The sequence below is a fragment of the Vanessa cardui genome, chromosome 22, assembly GCF_905220365.1.
Source record: "Vanessa cardui chromosome 22, ilVanCard2.1, whole genome shotgun sequence".
Lineage (NCBI taxonomy): Eukaryota > Metazoa > Arthropoda > Insecta > Lepidoptera > Nymphalidae > Vanessa > Vanessa cardui.
The window spans coordinates 1,523,110-1,549,371 of record NC_061144.1 but is presented as its reverse complement, the minus strand read 5'-3'; the positions used below and the strand labels follow the sequence as shown (position 1 = coordinate 1,549,371).

The following is a 26,262-nucleotide window of genomic DNA, read 5'->3' as shown; positions in this document are numbered from 1 at the left end:
TTTGATACATATATCATACACATTTAATACTTAATACGATTAATGTCGCATAATTACTATTTCATATTAAGCTCATTTCTTGCGGTGAGTGTCGTTCTATAAATTACAGTCCAGTTTTTATTCTCCGTCTGCTAACAGTTTTTGCTCTTATTTGCTTAAGTGTTATCGATAAAAATATACATTGAAGTTGTTTTTCCGAAACGTGTTATACTATAAATTTTCCTTGAATTTCTCCAACTACAACGCAATAATTAAATCTATGAATACTTTGCTTCTTGAATTGAAGCAACGTACAAATAAAATTGAAGGAGAGGACACTTTATTTTACAAAATGTAAGCGATTTCGTCGTGCAATGCTGAATATTTTTTATATTTTATTTAATCAACAAAGTAAGGTCGTCTTGTCGTAAAAGTAAATGAATTGAACCGTCCCTGTTCACGTTACTCAAAAATAACAACATTCCACGACCTACATATTTAACCGACAGTGGAAATGTTGGGAAATTCGTCATCTTTGGTGATATGGAAGGTTTTTGGTGTATCTGTTATATACAATCAATTGAATTATTTATTCAATCTTTTAATAAATAGTGAATTGAAAACATAACCGTTTCATAGAAATAAATAAATTATGTGTCAAAAAAATCAAACATCTCGTGATTGCACAGATGTTTGTATGATAACTTTCTTAATTTTATAAATGTGTATTCTAGCTATAATTAACTATTCCGAAATTTATAACAGGGTTCTTCCTTTGTTATAATGTCAAAAATTGATTTGCGATATTGACTTTAATATTTACGAAAATTATAGTATACACGTAGAAAAATGGCGTAACACCAAAAGTAGGTTGTCATTTTTTATTTTACATGTAAGATATTATTAACTGCAGATCCAGTTACAAAATGTATCTCATATACGAATACTTTTAATTTTTTCATTATATTTTTTATGTATTTTTAATCTCAGTTTAAGTGAATTGCAAATTTAAATAAGAAACGGTTATTCTCAAATCAAAACGGATACCTACTATAATTGAATGAACCTACTATAAATAAAGAACGATCATTTGTTTTATTATCATCATATTTTAACTATACAACCGATCAGTATGAAATATTGTTATGGGAATAGCACTTTAGATACCTAACACCTGCCCTTACCTCGTCGTTATATGAGAGGGAAGGCTGAAAGGAGTTCCTTATAATTATTTAGTATTTTATTTCATTTTGTATCACTTAACTAAAGCCTCACATCACAACTCACGCCTATAAACTGTGGACGATTCCACGAATACTCGGCTTATAGCTCACGGTAAAGTCAGCACACACCTTGAAAGAGCTAGAATGAAGAAAAAAATAAAAGAACGCACTACACAAGGCTGAGTGTGCTTGTTGGCATTAAACTTGTCAATAAGTAACAGGAACTAAAAACACTACTTCTATTGTTTGGATTATCTGTGTATAATATCAACTCACAACCGTGTAGAATTTTGGCGAGTATTTATTTTTTTAAATAAAAAGTGAATATTGGAAATCAAAGCAAAAAATTAACAGAAAACTTTAAGCAACTTGAGAGTACACAAGTAGCTGGAGTAAACTGCGCTCGTGTTTTTGGCGTAGGTAATGAATACAAGTAAAAGAACACTTCTAGTAAAACTAAATAAATATATATTGTATTGTTATATAAATAAGGTTCAACTTACAATGCCATCCCCAATATTCCTGATGACGCAAGGCATAAGCGCTGTAGAACCAGTCTGCGATGTTACAACGGTATTATTTTCTGTACCAAATTGTTTCTCTTGAGTGGTGCCATAAATGTCGTCTAATGGTGGAAAAGAGACGGTAAGCTCGTTCTGTTCTGCTCTTATCGTTGATGATTCCGTTGGTGGTGGTAATGATGGCCCTGGAACAAGAATACGATATAAATATTTACATCAAAAGCAACGGATTGCATAAAGTTACCGACAACTATCCATACATATAATAAAATTGGAGTGTCTGTTTGTAATATTAAAGTAGCCCTTTTTTACTTAATGCATGTGTGTATGGACGGCACATATACCAAAATAACATTTTTGACAATTTTTATCTGTCTGTCTGTTTTTTCCGGGTATTCTCTGGAACGGCTGGACCGATTTTGATGGAACTTACCCTGGGGCATAACTGATATAATAAGGAGTAACTTAGGCTACAATAATATTTGATTTGTTAAATTCAAAGGCGTACAAGGTCGCGGGCACAGCTAGTCATACATAATAGTGGACCAGAAATACATGATTATAAAAGAACCATCAATATATATTTTATTCAAGTAAGGATTTAAAAGCACTTTTAAATCGTTATTCCACAAAACTATCTTAAATTAAGCTACCATCGTTTTGGAATGAAGATACTTCCGACAAAAAACTAAGAAGACTCGACAAAAACCTTACAGTATGAAAGTTCTATTTAAATGGATAGAAGATTAATTAAATTTATATATATTAACGATGAACTTATATTTACTATAACTACAATAATCTATTTGTTACTTTTACATATTACTGTGACTTATCTGTTAAACATATACGTGGAGTGGTACAATTCTCTGTAGCTATTTTATCAACCTACATAGCTTTGAAACAAAGTTTCCATGTATCTTTAAAAGTTTTCGTTTGTTTGAAAAGCGTTTGAATCGACAGTTTTCTCCCTGGCTACGTTTAAATCGTAATCTTAATAAAACAGCGTGCAGATTATATAAATACCATTAACTATAAAATCTGTATGGATCTGTTATTAAATGTAATAGGAAACAAAGTTATCACTATATCTTTTTCCAAATATTAAGAAGATAATGGCACTATTGTGAACCCTCTATTTATTCTTCATTTTCTGAATTTTATGTATTACTTTTACTTATTTTATAAGATTAATAAAATTTAATGCTAGTGGTTTGGAATGAACATCTCGTAGGAAAGAAAAAGAAGTAAGGTTATTATTAGCTTTTCTTTTAGTCGTATTATAGTTGATGCATGTTTTTGTATGAATATTGCAATTGGATTGGTATTGACTATAGAACGGTTTTGATATCACGTATCCGTTCAAAATTGTCTATAGAGCGGCTACCTTTAAATGAAGACATACTCTGACTAATGGGTGACATAGTCGACTAAAGGAATTTCGGTTAAGCGCGTTTATCAAGCACAAAAGCACATCAAATATCTCGTCTGCTCATAGAAGACCGGCTTGTTCAAAGCGTACCTAAATTATTGGCTTCCGACACAGTTGCACAACTCTAAATAAATCGTGTATTTTATTCAATTTATTGCAAAACATTCATAAGTAAATTGTGCAATAGTCTTTCCACAACAACAACAGCCTGTAAAATTCCCAGTGCTGAGCTAAAGCCTCTCCGTTTGAAGAGAAGGCTTGAAACATATTCCACGCTATTCTAATGCGGGCTGGTGAAATACACATGTGGCGGAATTTCTATGAAATTAGACATATGTACATCCTCACGATGTTTTCCTTCCCTGCCGAGCACGGGATGAATTATAAACACAAATTAAGCACAAAAATATTCAGTGGTGCTTGCCTGGGTTTGAACCAGCAATCATCGGTTAAGATGCACGCGTTCTAACCGGGAACTGGGCCATCTCGCCTTTCCACACCATTATAATATTGTTTTTAATATTATAAGCTTCGAATACTTTGCCACAGTGAGGGTGCATTGACTTTGCGGAGTTGGAAACTTAAACCGAGTTTGTCTTTAACTTCTTGTGTTTATGCACTATTTCAACTGTTTATTTCAACGTATCTGTTGAAAAGTTTACGCTTCTTTTATCATCATTTATCTTAACCTCGCTGCAATTATCTATCATTTTTTAATTTTGAGTTACATTCGCCGGTTCTTCTCAGGTCCGAGGTTTTAAATTCCGAATTGACGCTGGTCGATTTTTGACTATCAATAAGAAAGTATAAACACTTCTTATTTTGAATAAAAAATTATGACTTTGAAAAAAAATCTTTCTTTCCTAATGATGATGATATCATCCTGGAAAAATTTGGCTATGACCACCAATGTCAAGGCAAGGTATGAAGTGGTTCTTAATATTTTGGAAATATTTGACGTAAGCAAACAAATATTGTTAGCAAAGATAGATTTTTTTTACGTCCAAGGCTCAAACCAGCCTCCACAAAAACGGACCAAAATTAGTTACTAATATTTTAATGAAATAAATTTTTAAAAGTTTATTTGTTATTTTTTTAAGGCATTACTTCTACTTCTATGGACTTCCTTGTTCATAATCACGACCTCTCTAGGGCTTGTGTCCATTGAGTTGAGAAACGATGGAACAATACTGATATACTGATATTTCATCGAATCTGTTTCCTTAGGGATTATGAAGTGATATATTTACAATTGAATAACTCCTGTTCTGAGTCTCAGACGTTGATGCATGAACAAACGAATGATTTTTCTTGGAATTTTTCAAAAAAATAACACCAATTTTCGCCAAATATATTATTTTATATTTGTAACACAACTATTCTAAAAAAATGATTCGATCACATTTAATAAATAATGATTTACACATTTGTCTTTGTATGTATATTTTTCATAATATTAGAATAAATAATTAAGTGACCAATAGGGATATTCTATAACAAGAAACACGAATCTCACCGCAGAACACGATTGTGAAATGACTGAATTTGATAGATGACATTGAGTACAATAATTATAAAATGTATGGGATACAAAGTTACATACCAAGCATGAGATACGAGCTAAACTCTAACAGAATCGCACTACAGCTTACTAATTGCTTGACGTAAATATCCAAAGAACACACTAGTACATACTCAAATCAAACTAATATCCTGAAACATATTGACAAAATAGCAATATATGATATCGAATCCTTATTCAATGAACTACACAATACTCCGAGTCAGGTTTCCGGAAGCGATAAGAATAACAATCATGTTATTGGGACATTTTATGGCATAAGAAATATTTTTGAGGCAAATATTTATTTATGGACGTAAATAAAATTGAACATTTCGTGAACCCTGTGACTCAATGGGCCACCTAATGATGTGAAACTCGCAGATTCAATCCTTACCCTTAAGGCTATTGTCGTGATACTACAATATATATGTGAATAAACCTCAGAATGTTGTCGGAGATGTTTAAGTTAATACTCTGCGTATGAGATACTAGTCACAGATAAAAAACATTAAACATTTGACGGAATCTACGTATATCAGATTTAAGCCAAGTCATTTTGAAAAAAGTAAAGCCATGATTACAAGAAATTGTCTACTAACATATGTATCCCCATCTCATATAATCTGGGCTCCTTTAAACGAGGCATAAAGAGGCATCTTGTGCACGGCGAGAGAAGCTAGTGCAGTTCATTCCTCCTGACGGTACTGCTTTTTTCACATTTGAACCTGAGCCTATCAGGTGAATTGGAAGAATTTGCTTACACCGAATAATAAAAAAAGCATTCTACGTGTTCTAGAGAAGAAAGTGATCTTATACGGGTATTTTTTTAACCATATTTAGAACCATACTGACACTATGGTTTTATTTCAGTCACACCAAAAAAACATATTGATTACTTTTTAAATTATATGAATTATAAGAAAAACAAGACATCCATAGTCTTCTTACTGCAATAATTATTACATCTGTGAATATTACCAATATATCACAATATAAGTGACTTGTGCAGTTTCATCTACTTTAATATTAATCCTACCGTAAAACAGCAATTAAAACTATATCTTTATTTCTATACAATATAACAAGCATAAGACAATCTATCACCTAGGGCTCGCGTCGTATTGACGATATTCTGGTATAATTTTACAGTCAGTAATTTCATCATATATACTATAACCACCCATTACCAGGTAGATAAATGACTATTTTTATTAAAAAAATGAATAAAATTTGCCATTGATTGGTAAAAATATAGACGACAATTTCATTTCCAATAATAGTTTACCATTTTTATTCTATGAATACATTTACAATGAAATCTAATCTCAGATGAAGTTGTTGCATTTAAACCAAGTCGAATGCAATGTGAATGAAAGTAGTGTTTGTATGACAATGTAATCTGCTTCAGCGATCTTAATAGTTTTGTATGAAGCTGTAAGCGGTTAAGTTAAAGTTATAGCCGCTTTCAAATGAACCAGTTGTAAGCACATTTTGATGCTAAAATTTCGAATTCGTTTGAGCTTTGACTTTACTTATGGTGCAGTGAAATGTGAAATAGATCTAGAATATGATAGTCTACCTATCATATTCTAGAATAAGAATTTATAGCTATGTATAGTGTTGTATTATGTATGTTGATGATAGATAAGATGCTGAAACGAGCGTTTGGTTATAGCATAGTATCAGTTCGTATCGTCAAAAACATTGAAAAATACAAAAATTTAAATATAAAAGAAAATCACATAACAAATATTTGTAAAGCCTTCGTCCACTGTTCGTTAGAACGACCCTGCCCCGCGGTGACACAAATAGGGTGCCACTTTCCGTTACATTCTGAGATCTTTCATGAGAATTTTTTAAATGTTTCTTTTATAAATATTTCACTTTTAACCCTTTTATAAGTTGCCATTTTTGATTTGACTCGTACTCAAAGACTGGACAGTAGAACTGTTTACTGTGTGTATGATTCAAATTAAATTTAAATAACTTTTTTTATGTTATAGGTGGCATACGGGCAGGCGGCTCCTCATGGAAGGTCTCTCAAGGTTCAAATATTGAAATAACCGCATTTTACTATACGCATAATTATATTTAAACGTTACACATACATATAAAATAACATATTTTACAGTTTTTGTCTATTTGTCTGTTTCTTTGTTCCAGCAAATCTCTGAAATGTTCCAGCCATTTTTGACGGGATTTTCACTGTAAATTATATATGATCTCATAAAATAATAATATAAATTCAAAAGTCTGTTTGTCTATCTGTTACCCTTTACGTCTACACACACATAACCAAATGTGATGAAATATCGAATGAAACCCCAACGAACCCAAACAAAGACAAAATATACTTTAATACCTAAAATTCACCCATACTTAGACGAAGTCACGTTCGAAAACTGGTATAAAATATATCAAGACCAAGGAAAATTAAACACAAGAAATAAATGACGCGGAATCATAATCCCACAAAGCGGTATGTTTGTTCGTCCAACTAACTGAATCTACAAAAACAGATGCACAACTTTGTCTTGCTGTCGCACGAAAATTTAATTTACATTGTTTATACAATTGTGAGCATTTGCAAGCTCTTGTTTTACTTTAAAAACGACGCAACATCCTATAAAGTTAGTTTGATAGCTACTTTCATTGTAAGGTTACTTTAATTACGTCTTCTTGATATTGGTTTTTCGATTGTACCAGCAACTCTGCCAATTTTTACTAATCAAAATCATCATATGCTTTTTTTAGGTAGACTTATATAATCACTTTTCAATAGTCATTTAACAAACAATACTAAGTAAAGGTACCACTGATTCGCAACGCAGATTCTACCGAGAAGAACTGGCAAGAAAGTCGGGTTACTCAATGTTTCATCATTTAAAAATACAAGATCATGTTAGTTAAATACAATTATATATATATATATATATATATATATATATATATATATATATATATATATATATATATATATATATATATATATATTACATAATACAAGTCAACAAGTAATATCTCCAGGTGTTTTTATCATCAATATAAGCTTGTACTGAATAATATGCTTCCTTTACCAATGTATTCTTTACAAATTATTTGAATTTACGAAACGGCAAAGTTAAAAATATCTGAGGAATTTTAATATAGAAACGGATACCCCAAGAATGATTTATTGACTTCTTGAATCGATGAGATGTTGAAAAAAATATAATCTTTCTTTTGAAAAACTTAGATCATTATAAGATGTGATATCATTAGCTCTTGCTTTATGTGACAAAGAAGAGTATCTATGCTAGCGAACGCGCACTACGTGGAAATGTTGTGATGACGTCATCCATCTAAGCCTCAACTATCAAAAAGAAAATAAATCATTAAAAAATTTTGCATTGACATAAAGTACAGTCGGGGTAAGAAAAGGTTCGTCACCTTAAGAACTATTGTCGTGTTCTCAGTATGAGCAATAATCTGCTTTACCGATCGAGAATGACATATTGCGTCGCAATGATTTGATGTTTAGATTCAAAAGGTACTAAGAGTTTAAGACTCGATAAAGGAATTAATTTGAAAGAATTAATTTGAAAAAGATGCAGGTTTTCTTACTCTGACTGTACATCATCATTACAAATGGGTCAAATCGTGGGCGAATGCTTCAATATTAAATAAATATTTGGACTTTCATTCTCATAGTTTCCCATTAATAATAATAGCATAGACTGAATTGCAATTACGATAGACTTGTCATAGCTTCATTAGTGCTCTGGGATTGCAATTCAGTAATCATTACGTTACAAACAGATCTGTAACCACTAACAACTGGATTTGTATTAATTGAAATGATACTATGAATTCAGAAGCAGATACATCTTATTATTTCTCTTGATCGATTACGTTAATTATGTTGTTCGATTTTAGAATACGTTCGAAATTCAAAAATTGTTATAAAAGTCTAAGAAGGACGTATATCTCCATTAAAAATCTTGTTTTTGAACCAAGAATCTTCGTAAACATAAGAAGAAAAACTCACCAAAAGTTTTATAACAATCAGATGAATGATTTACCACCATCACATAGGAACTTATATATAATCATTATTTTTTAAGTATTAAGAATTTTATAAAACCTGAAAGAAGTTGTAGTGTTCGCATATTATGAAGATTTTAAAACCGCAACTAGTTTATTAGACACATTAACAGTTTATCTTCACGGACAATAGTACTAGCTAACAGACAAATTTAATACCACGTGTTCATATTACTCACACATACGTATTTATGCATAAGATAACAAGTAAAAAATAGAAGAAATATATTATATCAGATCTATAATGGCTTATTACTACCAAGCTAGCTCAACCACGTTGCAATACCGTTTGGACACATGTGTGCGTAAATTAGCACATGTTTCACAATATTTTCCTTCACCGCCGAGTACGAGATGAATTATAAACAGATTATTAATCACATGACTACATCTAGTTGGTGGTAGGGCTTTGTGCAAGCCCATGTGGGTAGGTACCACCCACTCGTCAGTTATTCTACCGCCAAATAACAGTACTCAGTATTATTGTGTTCCGGTTTGAAGGGTGAGTGAGTCAGTGTAACTACAGGCACAAGGGACATAACATCTTAGTTGGTCCAAGGTTGGTGGCACATTGACGATGTAAGGAATAGTTAATATTTCTTACAGCTTCATTGTCTATGGGTGATGATGACCACTTACCATCAGGTGGCCCATATGCTCGTCCACAAACCTATACCATAAAAAAAAAAATGAAAATTTAGTTGTGATTGCCCGGTTTTGAACTCGAAATCAACGGTTAAAATGCACGCGTTTTAACTACTGTATCAGTTAACTATGGTATCAAGAATTAATACATTTGTTTATATACAAAATCTTCGTCTTATATTAAAGCCTTCAATAGAACTATGTAATGTGGGTAAATAAAAAAAAACGTACAGTCAAAGAGATTTGTGGCACTCCAACCAAGATTGTGGCAATATTGCCTTTCCGAATGAAAAAAGCTCTGTCTCCGAGCTTACAAGAAGCTCGGACGGACGCTAACGGTTTTGCTCGTTTTAATAAAGCCAACTTTAATAAAGTGTGTTGAATTTGTAGACATTGTTGTTTTTAATTATAAACAGTTTAGAGTTTTTACTAACGTGAACAAGGAAGAAACGGTAAAGGCAGTTCCAAAGAGGTCGAATTGATTTAAAAATATGTTGCTGATTTTTTTTTTTTTTGGAATGTTTGTCTGAATTTTTCAAATCACTTTAGTCTGATCGATTAATCGATTATTATAATCGATAGAATTTGTGAATCGATTAAATTTGAATAGATCATTGACATGTAGTGGTTAACTTATCAAAATTCTAAAGAAAAACGTTTTAATGCCTTCGTAAAAATATCAAAGTTAAGATATTCATTCGCTAGAAGTTATCACTCGTAGTCATATTCATTTAAACTTAAGAAGACTTATTACTATTAATTTTATAAAGGGTAAAGCATCTATAGATGTTACGACCGAATCTTTAATGATAGAATATCTTTGCATATATTTTCAGCGTTTTCTGCATTTGAGTGTATAGTTTTGTAATCAAAGGGAAAAAAAATATGACACTTAGACGAAGCTAGAATGGAGATCTGTCTTAAAATGTAAAACGTTACAGCATCGATCCTGACCTCTCGGGCTATTGCCGTCCTCACTCCTAACACTAAGCTTAAAAAGAGGCTAAATAGGATTGTAAGTTCCCTTATTATGGAATCTCTTACATGCATAGCTAGTTACAAGTGAATGTGATAAGAGCGTGTTACAAAAAAGGAAACAATTACTATAAAATATATACATTAACAGTTTGCAAATTTCCCACTGCTGGGCTAAGGTAATTCCACTACGCTGCTCCAATGTAACCCACATTGTGTGGATACGCATGTGTCAGAATATCGTGATGAATTCAACACAAATTATGCACTTGAAAATTCAGTTCTAACCACTAGGCTATTTCGGCTCTTTTCACACATACAATTATATAATAACTTAAACTACAATTATTGATAACTGAAACACTAGAATTTTCTACAAAATTCACAATGGATGTTATTAAAATATATATTATTTCGAATTATATTCTAGCCAAATTTCATAACGGTTGAAATTTATTAAAAGTGCTTCTCTTATTTTGTGGCGCACATACGGTTCCCCGCGGCCAGCGTGACAAGTGCTGTCAGATAGTAGAAAAGATTAATGGTGTTTTTGTTCAACAATTATTACTAACATCACTTCACCGAGCACTGGCGACTGAAATTATTCAGTGGAGAGAAAATCTTGTCATTTCACTACTTGATATTTTTATAGTAAATCTTCAACTTTATTATTAGTTTCATAGATTATCTTGAATTAATCAGCGCTGCATTTTCTAATGAACTGTTATGACATTTAATAATTTACTATTGTATGGATGGATTTAATGAAAATTTTTGACAGCAACGAAAGTAATAAGTTAAAAATATAACATACTATCGTCCCGCCGCAGCTTTGCGCGGATGCAATGCTGATACGAAATACTATAGAATGCCTTTATAAACAAGAGTTATAACATTTTCAGTATCGATCTATAAAAAATGCAGTGTATTTAAGTTAATTGCATAAGAATTGATGCTATGTAACTTAAAATCGCATCGTAAATTAGTCATTATTTCACGTTAAAAATAATAATATATTTCTTGTTTCAGATTTTGATGTAGTGTGTTTAATATATAGAGTAATTCAAGAAAGGTTTATATATGTAATACTTGGACAATTTAGTAAAAACATACTGATAATTACAGAAGTTTCTAATGTGATGTCGTAATTAAACAGATTCTGTTGTATATTTAGTATCAGTACTGCACCCGTGTAAAGCTAGGGCAGGTCGCTAGTATAATAAATCATTGAAAGCTAGCAGAATTTCTCTATTGAAACGAATTTCTTATTATTGGACGAAATATTGTCGTGTACAATTTTTATTCTCCTAATTCCCCAACGTATAATTAAGTCGAAGACAAATAATCAACTTTCAATATCTCAATGTCAGCCAATTATGGTTCACCCAATTACCTATATTAGGTCTTAAGGTTTTCCTTTCAACTGTACATATAATAAAATTGGAGTGTCTTTTTGTCAAAATAAAATAGGCCTTTTTACATTAAATTTACATTTAGAGCTGAGATGGCCCAGTAGTTAGAACGCGTGCATCTTAACCGACGATAGCACGAGTTCAAGCCCAGGCAAGCACCGCTATATATATATATATATATATATATATATATATATATGTGTGCTTAATTTGTGTTTATAATTCATCTCGTTCTCGGCGGTGAAGGAAAACATCGTGAGGAAACCTGCATGTGTCTAATTTCGTCGAAATTCTGCCACATGTGTATTCCACCAACCCGCATTGGAGCAGCGTGGTGGAATATGTTCCAAGCCCTCTCCTTAATGGAAGAGGAGGCCTTATCCCAGCAGTGGGAAATTTACAGGCTGTTACTTTTATATGTATACACAGTACATATACCAAAATAACATTTTTTACAATTATTATCTTTTTTGTTCCGACTATTCTCTGGACCAATTTTGACGGGACTTTCACTGGCACATAACTGATATAATAAGGAGTAACTTAGGCTACAATAATATATATTTTTTGTTAAATTCAAACGCGTACAAGGTCTTGGGCACTTCTAGTTCCAAATAAAATAGATCTCCAAATTGTTACTTTTAAACATAAGGCTTTCGTTGATCTGTCGATATGTTCCGATGTTTCATTTGTTAAAATTAATGATAAAATATTTGACCCAATTATTTCTGTTCTTGTATCGCTGTATTGCTTGTTAAAAATATTTTTTATATTTTTGTCAAGGATATTTTCATACGTATTATTTTCGAAGTAACAGGCTAACGAGTTTGCTACAAATTGGGAAGTATTATTTTTACTACTGTAAGATAATAATTTTGATGTGAATAATTGTTGATCTTGAGACCTCTATTTCAAAGTAAAGCCAAAAATCACACATTTTTAGTATAAATACATTAATGCAATCAATGCAAATTAACAAGTATAACACAATGCCACTTGTTTTATCTTGTATATTATTATACTAGTGTCTTTTGTTAATATGTTAGAAATATAATTAGGCAGTATAAATATAGTTATACTAGCTATGCCCGCGACTTCGGGCGCATTTTATTTTTTAAAAGTTAGTTTTGTAGTCTAAATTATTCCTTATTACACCTTTCTGTCAGTGAAAGTCCCGTCAAAATCAGTTCAGCCTCTCTAGAGTTTAACCCCAAAAACTGATAGATAGGCCGGCAAAATAATTGTAAAATTGTTATTTTGGTGTATGTGTCTTGTATAACTACATGTAAATTTAGTATCGCTTTTTAGTAAATTTACATGTACGCTAATTTAACGCTACGTATTGCTAACAATTGAACTTAACTAATTTACAAACCGCGCAAATTGAAATATCTTTTTTTTCCATCTATTGTCTCATACCTAACGACTTTTCCAATTGACATCTTAATTTTATACTGTTAATATTATACAGTGGCATCACCTCACAGTTCAATAACCTCGTCACGTCTTCACAGTATTCTCTCACTCGCAGTGAGTTTAATATAAAATAGTTTCGGAATCAAAAGGGCCGCTTTAACGAGCTGGCATTTTGCCGTGATGATTCTGGCAAGTGGATACGACGATTCAGTTTCTTGCATATTCGATGTTCGTACAAAACGACGATTTATTGCATTTCTAATTACAATATAAAATATATCTGATGATAATTATATTCCGGTTGTATATATGTACATCTCGAACCGCTAAATTTACGTTTATGAGAGTGCTTGTAAAAGCGTACTTAAGTTAAGTAACACACTGCTGGGCTAAGGCCTCCTCTTCTATTTAGCAGAGGGTTTGGAACATATTCCACAACGCTGTTCCAATGCCGGTTGGTGTTACGCTCATGTGGCAATTTCGATGAAATTAGACACATGCAGGTTTCCTCACGATGTTTTCCTTCACCGCCGAGCACGAGATGAATTATAAACACAAATTAAGCACATGTATATAGTGGTGCTTGCCTGGGCTTGAATCCGAAATCATCGGTTAAGCTGCACGCGTTCTAACCACTGGGCCATCTCGTACTTACATCGCTCTTAAAATCGTACTTGGATAAAGTAGGTTATATTTTGATTTAAGAAACCCGCAATAAGTAGTAGTAATTATCTTCATCAAATTTATAAATCATTCCCGACTCACGTACTCAGGATCTTTGATTGTAAGATCACTTTATAAGCTCACATTGAGGACTAAGTAAATTTGATTTTACGGTTCAGGAATTTGTTTTAAGAAATTCAAAAGCTTTTTAGAAAATTTCATCAGTTATATCAATTAACTTATTTGTTCCACACAAAGTAATTAAGATTATTTTTGTGTGTGTTTTTGTCAGATATTCTAATGCCGAACAGCAATAATTATTATTTTTATTGTCCAGTTTAATGGGTGGTGATAATCAAGTGAGGAACATGTATGTATGCCTACAGATACCAAAAAAATGGCTGTCATTTCTTACCGTGCCTTTACACAAAAAAGCTTTAATATTGTTGAGAAATATTTTAGACTCGACAATATTAAAGGAGCTTATTACTAATAAAATTGATCGCCTCTTTGATGAATTCCTGTTAGACGGAGAAAATCGGTAACATTTTTTTCTTTGAATCTCGAGATATATGTATGTACAGTCTATAGAGAAGAGTATCTTTAACTAGATTGGCCCTTAGTGTAATGAGATATCGACAAAATAGTACCGACATCTTTGATAGTCTTTAAAAATATCGAATTTGACTCTTTCAATTCTGAGTAAGAGTTTAAATATTTTATATTGCATTTAAAAACTCGTGTGTGTTAATAGGATGAATTGAAAAAATAATCAACTCAGTTCTGTAAATAAAATTTCGTATTACTTTTAAATCTTACTTTTATTAAAACTTTTATACCTATTGTATTTAAAAATAGTAAGAAAGAATAATGTTCTTTGAAAGTTCGTAATATTTTGATCAGTGACCGAGCTAGGTGTATTAATATAAATCCTATAACCTGAAATATTGTTGATCAATTAATGTAGGACTTTCTAAGAGCGCCAGTTTTTGTTGCAGAATTTAATACAAGTCATACAAATGTATATAATTTCGTCTCGATATAAATTCATTGAAAAAATAACAAAATATCTTGATAATGACTTCGAATAACACACCACAATTGTGTTACATAGATCTTCAAACAATCACCAAGTAATTTAATTAAATAACCTCTCAATAGATCATAATTTAGATAGCATGGTATTGTAAAATTAATTGATCGAGTGTGGTACATAAATATAATATAACCATAGTCTGAAACTAGCATTGGTTATACGAAGTTATTTGCTAAACACAGGCAAACTGCCAACTGTTATACGACTAAATAAAACAAATAATATCTAATCCAATCACGTTGATGCGAATCGAAGTAACGAACTTCAGTATACAAAAGCAAAAAGTATCAAGATTGATTGTATAGATTCATAGAGTTTAATGATAATGGACAAGATAATTTATTACTTTCGAGAATTGATTTAGTATCAAAACCAATATAAAATGGACGTTGGATTTAATTGAATTTGGTAAATAAAAAATACAATAGTAATATAATATTATATTGATGTCTTCCTGGCTGCATTTAGTGAAGACGGCGGAAATGGCCCAGTGGTTAGAGCGCTTGCATCTTAACCCATGTATACGGATTCAAACCCAGGCAAGCTTTCTGAATTTTCAAGTGTTTAATTTGTTTTTATGATTCATCTCATGCTCGATGGTGAAAGAAAACATCGTGAGGAAACCTGCATGTGTATAATTTCAACAAAATTTTGCCACATGTGATATGTGCTTCTAATCCTAAATGGGTAATCATACATTATTCTAACAATGTTACATACATAAATGTCGAACTGATAACCTCCTTTTTTTGAAGCTGGTTAAAAATGGCTGAGGTTTATCTACCACAGAGAGGGATTGCATAAAACCCTGAAACCTAAATTGAAATTTAGACGTCTGTGGTATAAAGACGTCTAAATATCCACTGCCTTAAGTATCTTTGTGACGTCACCAAAATTTAATACTGGAATATAGCCTATTGCGAGACCTATGTTGAGCCTTTGTCAGCTGTCATTAGTTGCTCGATTAATTACAAAATACGTTGTACAGTCAAAGTAGGAAAACCTACGTCAGTTTTCAAATTCATTGCTTTATCGAGTCTTAAACTCTTAGTACCTTTTGAATCTAAACATCAAATCATTGCGTCGCAATATGTCATTCTCGATCGGTAAAGCAGATTATCGCTCATACTGAACACACGAAAATAGATCTTAAAGTGACAAACCTTTTCTTATCCCGACTGTACATACTATTCTCTGTTTAATTTCTAATGACCTTTGAAGTGAATTTTTTTTACCATCACAATAATTGGAATAGGCGTTTCATTGCTGAACCAATTAGTACTTTGTCTCTTATTTCAAAACGTTGAAATTAAAGGGCTACACAATGTGACTCTTTCACTATTTTGTGTATTGGTGCGTTTGAAAGGTCGTTTGTCTAAATTGTTGGAACATGTACTGTCGGCGTTTAATAAATATAGGTTATATAAAGTAAATAAAAGTTTGTAATTCCCCCATTACTAGATTCTGGACTAGAATGGACTGGTTAAGGCTTTTTTCTAATTCAATACAAGGTTATACAGACGATAAAATTACGTGGAATTAGTACTTGTTGATTTCCAAGCTGGACATATATTACGTACATATATTGAACTAAAATGACTATATTGTTACATGTTAAAAAAGAGTAACTACTGAATTTCTTGTCGATTCTTCTCGGTAGAATCTACTTTCCGAACCAGTGGTAGCTTCTCTTAATATAGTTGTTATATGGCGATTCAAAATGGCCTTGAATAAAGTATATTTTGATTTTGATTTCACACTACTACAATGCAGATTGGTATTAGTGTCTACAACCCTTTTTGTAATGATTGTAGGAAAATGGAGCACCTAATTGTAAATGGTCACAACGACCAGTAGTAGTATAATCACAATGGACGGTATTGACAAACTGTCAAAGTCGATAATTAATTAAATTTCTACCTAAATATCCGTCGTAGTATATTTACAAACTTTTAAACAAATATTGCGTGTGGAGTACGCAATATTTGTTTACTCGCTAAGGTCAAATTTTGCAAGCTGAATTAGAACCGCTTCTAAGTATCCATTGGAATGAATAATATGCTCAGTCAGTTTCGATAACGGTACTTTTTATAAAAACCATGACGACACTGTACCCATTTTTGTTTCATAAAATCAAACTCCTTAACGGACAATATCAAGACTGTGAAATTTTGTAAATAATTATTTGTTTAGAAAAACTTTTTTTTTTTTAATAATTGAACCTATTCCACAACACATGCTTGCTTAGACCCTTTTCAGACATACAGTATAATTGTTTTTTAACCTTTGCTTTACATATTTTTACTTTACACACCAGTTACACCACCAGTTACACACAGTGTACACCAGTTTTCACCGGTTTTCACTCCGAGATCCCGGGTTCGATTCCCGGTCGAGTCGATTTATAAAAAGGTTGTTACTTTTTTACGTTGTCTTGGGTCTGGTGTTTGTGGTATCGTCGTTACTTCTGATATAACACCATTCCATAACACACTTACATACATTGGGATCAGAGTAATGTATGTGATGTTGTCCAATATTCATATTATTATTCTATGTCCATTAACGATCATAAATAAAAATAAGCTCCGTAAAAATCTCTTATAATGATAGATTTAAAATTCTACTTTTAATATGAAATTTTATTTTCACCACAAACTAGCCGCGTTATAAATTGTGCAGTTTTATTACAGGAATAAAAAAGATCCGAGCAAAATAATAAACTCCTTTGTTACACTTGCTCGGGCGTTTGCGAAAACAAAAGTTTTAGTAAACATGTTGACTGAATTTTGACCCATTTCATACACGGATGTTATGTTTATAATATGTACAGTCTGGGTAAGAAAAGGTTCGTCACCTTAAGACCTATTATCGTGTGCTCAGTATGAGCGATAATCTGATTTACCGATTGAGAATGATATTAGTCACGTCTAGCAAAGAGTACTAAATTAAAAAAAGTAAAGCCTGTAAATTTCCCAATGCTGGGATAAGGCCTCCTCTTCCATTAAGCAGAGGGTTTAGAACATATTCCAAAACGCTGTTCCAATGCGGGTTAGTGACATGCACATGTGGTAGAATTTCGATGAAATTAGACACATGCAGGTTTCCGCAAGATGTTTTCCTTCACCGCCGAGCACGAGATGAATTATAAACACAAATTAAGCACATATATATAGTAGTACTTGCCTGGGTTTGAACTCGCAATCATCGGTTAAGAATTACGCGTTCTAACCACGGAGCCATCTCTCTTCAGAGCGTTCGACTGCAAAGAGTACTATGTAAGTTTAATTTTATCTGTAGTTATTAGTTTAGTGCTTTAGTTTAAAAAGGTACTAAGAGCTTACGATTTGGTAAAGAAATAAATTTGAAAACTGACGAATGTTTTCTTACTCTGACTGTACATTAACCTTTAAGTACCGACGTGCGGTCTCACAGGCCCCGACAGGTAAACGGATTGCTAGTTTACCCCTTTCCCTGCACAATATCGAATCCAGCTTTTCAGTAGCTGCTTGGTTAGCGCCTTCATTGATATTGGAACAGGGAATATTTTTGTAGCAGGCATATTTGGTGAGTAATCACCTTTTGAAATTCCGACGCGGCCTCACAGGCCTCACGTCGGTACTAACGTAAGTTTTTCTATTAACAAATTTTCTAAATAATATGTTATTTTTAATGATATTATGAACTATAGATACACCAGGGACTTCCGTCTATTAATGAAATAGTTTTGCAACAAATTAAATTTAAAAAAAAATTACCCCCCAGGGTTTTTGCCTACTAACATAAGAATAAACTTTATTTGGTTTTTATAAAGCATTCAACGATCTGGTCTCATCTTCCGAAGAAGGGAAAAGCAGTCATTTTAACTTAATTAATGTTTCGTAACGACAAAACAAACAGTAAAGCCAGAAATTATAAGTTTTTATAATTCTATGAAAGGCGGTATAGATAAATAATTTGATACAGTATACACATGCAATCGCCGAGCAAGACGGTGGCCTATGTCAATTTTCACCGAATTTTAGATATTAGTTGCGTCAATTCTTATCTTTTAAATAATAGTAATATGGGAAAACATTGTGATAGAGATACATTTGTAAAAAAAGTCAACAGTTAGTATTAGAGCATATAAAGCAAAGATTTTGTAGCCTAAAGTTGCACGTGAACGTAGAATGAGTTTGGCAAGAGTGCTTGAAGCTGTGGAAGTCAAGAATTGTGTCTCCTCAGCTTCATATTTTCTTTCACACCAACCTAAATTCAAAAGGAAATCGATCTATGCATACTATTCGTGTAATAAATACGTTTGTTTGTAGTGCGCTAAACAAGGGTGACCTGGCAGGGCTTAAAATTTAAGGAGTAGTTGGACTATGGATGTTTTTTTATTCAGAAGGTTTATGTCAATATATTATTTTTTATCTAAGAGGCATATTAGTCATAAGTTAGAAATACTATTTTTTGCTATTCTGAAAGGAGTATTTTTTGTGTTTTGATTTTTTATATCAAATGGTCTAAATTTTTCCCGAAATTGAAGCTAAATAATATTATTGTGTTATAATTACATGTTTCATAAAGTAGAATTTATTTCTATGCTTATTTTTTCGTAAGACCCTTTAGTGTTCAACATAACCTAAGAAAAAATATTCAACTCATACTTTTGTTATAAAAAACTGATAATATATACGCGGCCTCTCAGGCCTCACGTCGGTACTAACGTTACAAAAAATGCACGTCGGTACTTAAAGGTTAACTAGTGTCCTTAATGCTTCAGCTGATTCTGATAAATTCGTTCTTAGATTCTTAGAAGCTCACACCCTAAATTGATTTTGAAAAGTGAATGACTCATGATATTCGCAACCTATATATATCAAATTGACAACGGTTCTGACAAACTAATTTATCTAGGAAAACTTTTATATCTATGTCAATAATAGTAGCTATACCTTTAGATATAAATAGACAATAATGTATAGAATCATTAAAGCTAATGATATGAGTAATAAACTCAAATAAAAATTTAGTGATGTACAGGCTTAATTTTCATTTGATTTAGATTCGTTTCTCTCAATGTATAAAATTGTAACAGTATCAAAAATTATATTTTACTAGCGCCCCAGCTTCGTACGGTTGCAATGCTGATACCAAAAATACTAAGAAATGTCTTACAACGTTCACTTTTCAGTCATTGGAAAATACAAACCGCCATATTCCTCCATTTTAAAACAGTTATATCTTCGAAACTATTTATTTAAATAAAATGTTATAAAAGGCTATAATGATCCCTTTTAAATGCCCAATATATTTAAAGTGATTATATCACTTAATCTGATAAGTATAAATGCTGCATTGCTTACAATCGCATCAAAATAAACCATTATTTCTCGTAAAAAATTTGAAGATAAAAAATGGTCATTGTGTGTTATCTCTATGGAATAGACATATACCATCGCGTATCAATTATTTTGATCTATCGCGTAGTCATCACTTTAGAAACCTGTAAAATGATTAGTGTCTTTTATATTGTATTAACCATATAAACTATCCTCTTCAACCAATATCTCTAATTAAAAAAAAAAACGCGTCAAAATCTGTTGTGTAATTTAAAAGATCTAAACATACACTTTGTTTTATACTATGTATTGATGAGCTATAATCAAAATACATATTCTCCTTCCCTTCGAGTAACAATTTGCGGACAAGAATCGATGAAGGTAAATTACTTCCAAACCCGCTTTCAACGATATTATATTTATATACACTGCGTAGTCGTATAAATGTCGTTAAAGTGGCATTAACGAGATTTATATCAAGTGAGTGAGGAGTACTTAGTGAGGCGTGTCTACACGTCACCGTTCACGCATCGGTAAATTTAGCGAGACAATTCCAAGATGTGTGTTGGAAATAGTCAATACAATCGTCATGTGTCTTTGTGTATAGATTTGTATTCAACTATTTACTTGGTAGGAGGGTTCTATTAACACTGGTACCAATCAATTGTTACTGTAATAAGAATTTCGCATATACTGCTACATATTTTTATTATAGATTATGTATATATTATTTAAAAAAAATGTCAGTGTGGGCCACGTCTCCCAAAAAGCTCTGCTGATGTTCAGTAAAAAATATAAAATATAAAAAGCCAAAATGTTTAATGTAAAATGTAAAAAAGGCACGGACATCTGTGAGCCTGTGGATGTTGTAAATTAAGTAAATAAAAAAAAAAAAACAATTATTACATAATTTACTCAAACCCAAACTAAAATTCCTTTATTCAATATGTAAGCACTTATTGATTGTCAAATAAACACTACCACCGTTTCGGAAAAGGAAATGCCCAGACCTGAGAAGAACCGACGAAGTAAGCTCAGCGCGTCTCTTTTTTCGTCAAAGTGTAGCTGTAGTATTGTTGTACTTTTGTTAAGGGTGAGTCAGGGGACTATCGTTGCAAGAAATAGAACATTTGAGTTACCATTGGTAAGTAATCGTTAGTATTCCATACAATGTCAATCCCTATGATTATAAATATAACTGCCTCTCAATCTATCGGAAAGAAAATAATTCCAATTTCATATATACGCATCCATACGAACCGAGAAGGCGATTAACCGATGATTGTGGGTTCCAACCCAAGCCATGCACCACTGAACTCCGATGTGCTTAATGTGTGTTTATAACTGCTCTCGGGCGATGACGGAAAATATCATAAGGAAACCTACGTACGTCTAATTTCAACGAAATTCTATCACATGTAAATCCATCAATCCACATTGAAGCAATTTGGTGGTAATTACTCCTAACATTTTTCTCAAAGGGAAAGAGGAGGCATAAACCCAGCAATGGGAAGCCAAAGCCTAGGATTTCCAGGCTTTTTCATGAAATAACTTGGCGGAGTTGGCTTGAGATGGTAAGTGGTTACCATCACCCATAGACAATGAAGCTGTAATAAATATTAACTATTCCTTACATCATCAATGCGCCACCAACCTTGGGAACTAAGATGCTATGTCCCTTGTGCCTGTAGTTACACTGGCTCACTCACCCTTCAAATCGGAACACAACAATACTGAGTACTGTTGTTTAGCGGTAGAATATCTGATGAGTGGGTGGTACCTACCCAGGCGGGCTTGCACAAAGCCCTACCACCAAGTTAACTAGGCTAGGCTGTTACTATTATACAATTATATACGTAGACATTATACTAAATGAAACAAGTTAGTATACAAATGAAAATCTTGGTATTTTCTCGAGCGTGCCTTAAGAACGTATTAAATTTATTGGTGTAGTTATTGCATTCTTAAAGTCAACTTGGTATTCAATAAACGGTTTTTTATTAAACATTTTATTGACTTTTCTGTACCAACTTGCTGTTTTCTTGGAGTGATTTATATCAAGTTCTTTGATGTTCCGAATTCATCTTGTCTTTATGATAAAATAGTAATATTAAAAGACTTATAACTTTAATTCGCCTAACAGTAACTGTCTGTAAATTTTCCAATGCTGGGCTAAGGCCTCCTCTCCCATTAAGGAGAAGGACAATGAAATTAGACACATGCAGGTTTCCTCACGATGTTTTTCTTTACCGCCGAGCATGAGATGAATTATAACCAAAATTAAGTACATGTAAATAGTGGTGCTTGCCTGGGCTTGAACCCACAATCATTGGTTAAGATAAACGCGTTCTAACCCCTGGGCCATTTCAGCTCTTAATTCGTCTACTTGGGTTTAATATTGATGTGGTAACATTAATTTTTCACCTTTAAAATTAAATATATTCCATTCAGAAATATTGTAACTAAAAAATTTAAAGGAAAACAACTTTTATATCATTTATTTATTATTGAGAAATTCATATAATATTTTGAAAACACACGTACATCGTGTACGTGTTCAAATTTACACATCTTGTAAAGTAGAAATACTGGGAATGTCTCTCTTGTTTCTGATATATCAGACACCACTTGTTCGTGTTTGAATTTCCGTATTATGTATACGTGATATTTCACACAATGCCTCATTCTAAAACAATAAATTAATAATATATGAGATTATAAATGTGAAAGTAACACTGCCTGCCTGACTGTCGCTCTTTCACTACCAAACCCCTGAACCGAATTTGATGAAATTTGATACGAAGCAAATTCGAACTCCAAGATAGGACATACGGTACTTTATTGCTTGACACATGACAACTAACACATAAATACGTGAGCAAAGCCACGGGCAACTAGTAGTAATATATAATATTATAAATTTAAAAGTGGCAGTGGGCTGGTCATATTTGTCGTAGAACCGACAACCGTTGGGGAAAACGTGTTCTAGAGTGGAGACCGCGTCTCGGCAAACGTAGTGTGGGACCGCCTCAGGCACGGTGGAGTGACGATATACGCAAGGCGGCAGGCAGGAGCTGGATACGAGTAGCCGGAGAAAGACCACAGTGGCGTGCACTGGGAGAGGCCTATGTCCAACAGTGGACAAAAATAGGCTGTTGATGATGATGATGACGATGATGAAAAGTAACTCTGCGTGTTCTGTATATCTGTCTGTCGCTCTTTCACTACCAAACTGTTGAACGAAATTTAATTAAATTTGATATGTAGCAAACTTAAACTCCAAGAAGGGACATACGCTACTTTTTTTGCCTGACACATAACAAATAAACCTCTAAAATGCGAGCGAAACCGCGGGTAACAACTAGTTCATTATAAATTACCTTCTTTGACGATGTTGTTTGTACGTAATACTATATTGGATTCAAATTACAGTTCCATTATAGAGTTCCATTTTAGATACAAGCTCTCTACAATGTAACATTGTTAGTTCAATCTAATGTGTCAAATAACCCCCGAACCCGTGAGAGTAATCAGAATTTATAGACGCGATTATGTGGAGCCGATGAGCTATCCCGTTTGACTCCAGCAGCAATAAAAACAGATAAAGTATATAATATAGGTTTAAATGACAAGCAATCTAATACTGATAACAGTAAAATATAGCTATTAATAAACGTTAAAGGCAATGAGTTTATGATAGACTTATTTATTGAAATTATATGAATGAGTTTTTGAATGTATAAAGAGACACGATTATAATAATTCACAAAAAAACTTTGAAAGGAAAAATGTAAGATATCTTTGACACTTCATTCAGCACTAAATATATATAAAAAACTAGCTATAGCCGCGACCTTATATGAGAATTTAACAAAATAAATATTATTGTATCCTACTAAAGTTACTCCTTATTATATCAGTTATCTGCCAATGATAGTCCCGTCAAAATCAGTCCAGTCGTTCCAGATATTAGCCGGAACAACCACATAGATAGACAGACAAAAATTGTAAAAAAATATATTTTTGGTATATGTATCGTGTATACAAACAAATAGACACTGCAATTTTATTATATGTACAATTTTATTTATTATATGTAAGTGAGATACATGAATAATGATACCTAAAAAGCTAATATATTTATTTATAATTTCTATTTTTGGAATATCGACTTTTTTTTAATATTATGTAAAATTTTAGAAGATAATAACGTTTAAATAACTAAACATTAACAGCAGACGATTTCAGACCATTCGACGAACATAAATGACTGAAAAAGTCGCTACTCTTTATTTTTTATTTTATTATAGAATTTTTACTTCGACAAAATTACGCCTGAAGCTATTAAGCCTATCAACGTGCTAGTAAGCCAAGATTGCTAATGAGAGGATCTGGAGCGGAAACTGCAGCAATGCGGTGTATACATCTTAGGATTTTGCGCAGTTTTTTTATTTTTTAATTCGCATTGAAGAAAAATATCTTAAACTAGCGACATGCCCCGGCTTCTCACGGGTGCAAAGACTTCACAGTAGATACTTCTAAAATTATCAGTGTTTCTTTACGTTTTTTTTAGTACAGATAGTTTACTGTCTGTACTAAAAAAAACGCATCAAAATCCTATAAGCATACATAGGGATATAAGGACAGAGAAAGCAACTTTGTTTTATTCTATGTAGTGATTACTACTAAGAATTGTATTTATTGAAATAATTTTTGCTGGAGATATAAATATGATTAATAAATTTGAGATATAATTTTCTACATCGACTCGACCGAGAATCGAACCAGACACCTCGGAGTGGCGGACCCATGAATACCGATGTATACGCCACAATAATAATTGGATTTTAAAAGTGACATCTTCAACATAATATCTTAATATATTTATGTTTGTTAACATTAAAATTAGATTTGTTGATCCCATAAAGTAAATAATTAATTCCTTTCAGCTATGACATTATCAGCAAAGAAAATATAAGTTAGTAATATAATTTGAAGTGTCAAAATATATTTTTATTCGCTCATATTAAATTGAATTTCAATGAGATTTATTTTTATTTTATTTGCTTTGATTTTTTCATCAGTAATATAAAAGCATTTGGTAAAAAGATTCGAAAATGTATTACTTAATTGTACCAATAATTTAATATTTTAGTAATACTTTCTAAACTATTTCTAATTCTTTCAATTTTATATTCTCATTAGTTTATATCAGATGCTTAATTATTTTTTAATAGTACTTTGTAAATTTTATATGTACACATGGTCAGGTTTATCACATAGCTCTTGACTCTTCAAATATTCTTACCTGTGTTTTGTGTCATATTAACTAAATAAATTAATAATAACTATATGTATATAAACCTACCTTCGCCAGTACCAATAACGGTGTGGATGAGAAGCACAACAATCCCCAAACACCGTTGCCCCTCCGACATCGCTGTCGTGGGTTCAATACCTGAAAGAAATTTGAAAATTGTATACATATTATATTAAATAACAGAGAGGAAGTACCTTAAAATATTTCCAATTATTTTTTTGAGAATGTTACAAAGTACGAGTCGAGATAGCCCAGTGGTTAGAACGCGTGCATCTTAACCGATGATTGCGGGTTCAAACCCAGGCAAGCACCGCTGATTCATGTGCTTAATTTGTCATTATAATTCATCTCGTGCTCAGCGGTGAAGGAAAACATCGTGAGGAAACCTGCATGTGACAAATTTCATAGAAATTCTGCCACATGTGTATTCCACCAAACCGCATTGGAACAGCGTGGTGGAATATGTTCCAAACCTTCTCCTCAAAGGGAGAGGAGGCCTTTAGCCCAGCAGTGGGAATTTACAGGCTTTTGTTGTTGTTGTTGTTGTTGTTGTTAGAAAGTAGTTTTATGTAGTTCTATATCGAATAAGTATCTAGATTATACATC

The 26,262-nt window shown here is 32.4% G+C and overlaps 1 protein-coding gene across 1 annotated transcript in view; it reads right to left on the bottom strand.

The window, feature by feature from the left end:
* LOC124539358 overlaps positions 1–25,795 on the bottom strand; it is an 80,092-nt gene extending 54,297 nt beyond the window's left edge. The window contains exons 1-2 of the mRNA XM_047116729.1: positions 25,705–25,795; positions 1,706–1,908 (exon numbers count right to left, since the gene is read on the bottom strand). Of these exons, the coding sequence (XP_046972685.1) occupies positions 1,706–1,908; positions 25,705–25,774 (273 nt within the window). The 5' untranslated portion in view covers positions 25,775–25,795. The remainder of the gene's footprint in view (positions 1–1,705; positions 1,909–25,704) is intronic.
* Between the last annotated feature and the right edge of the window lie 467 nt (positions 25,796–26,262).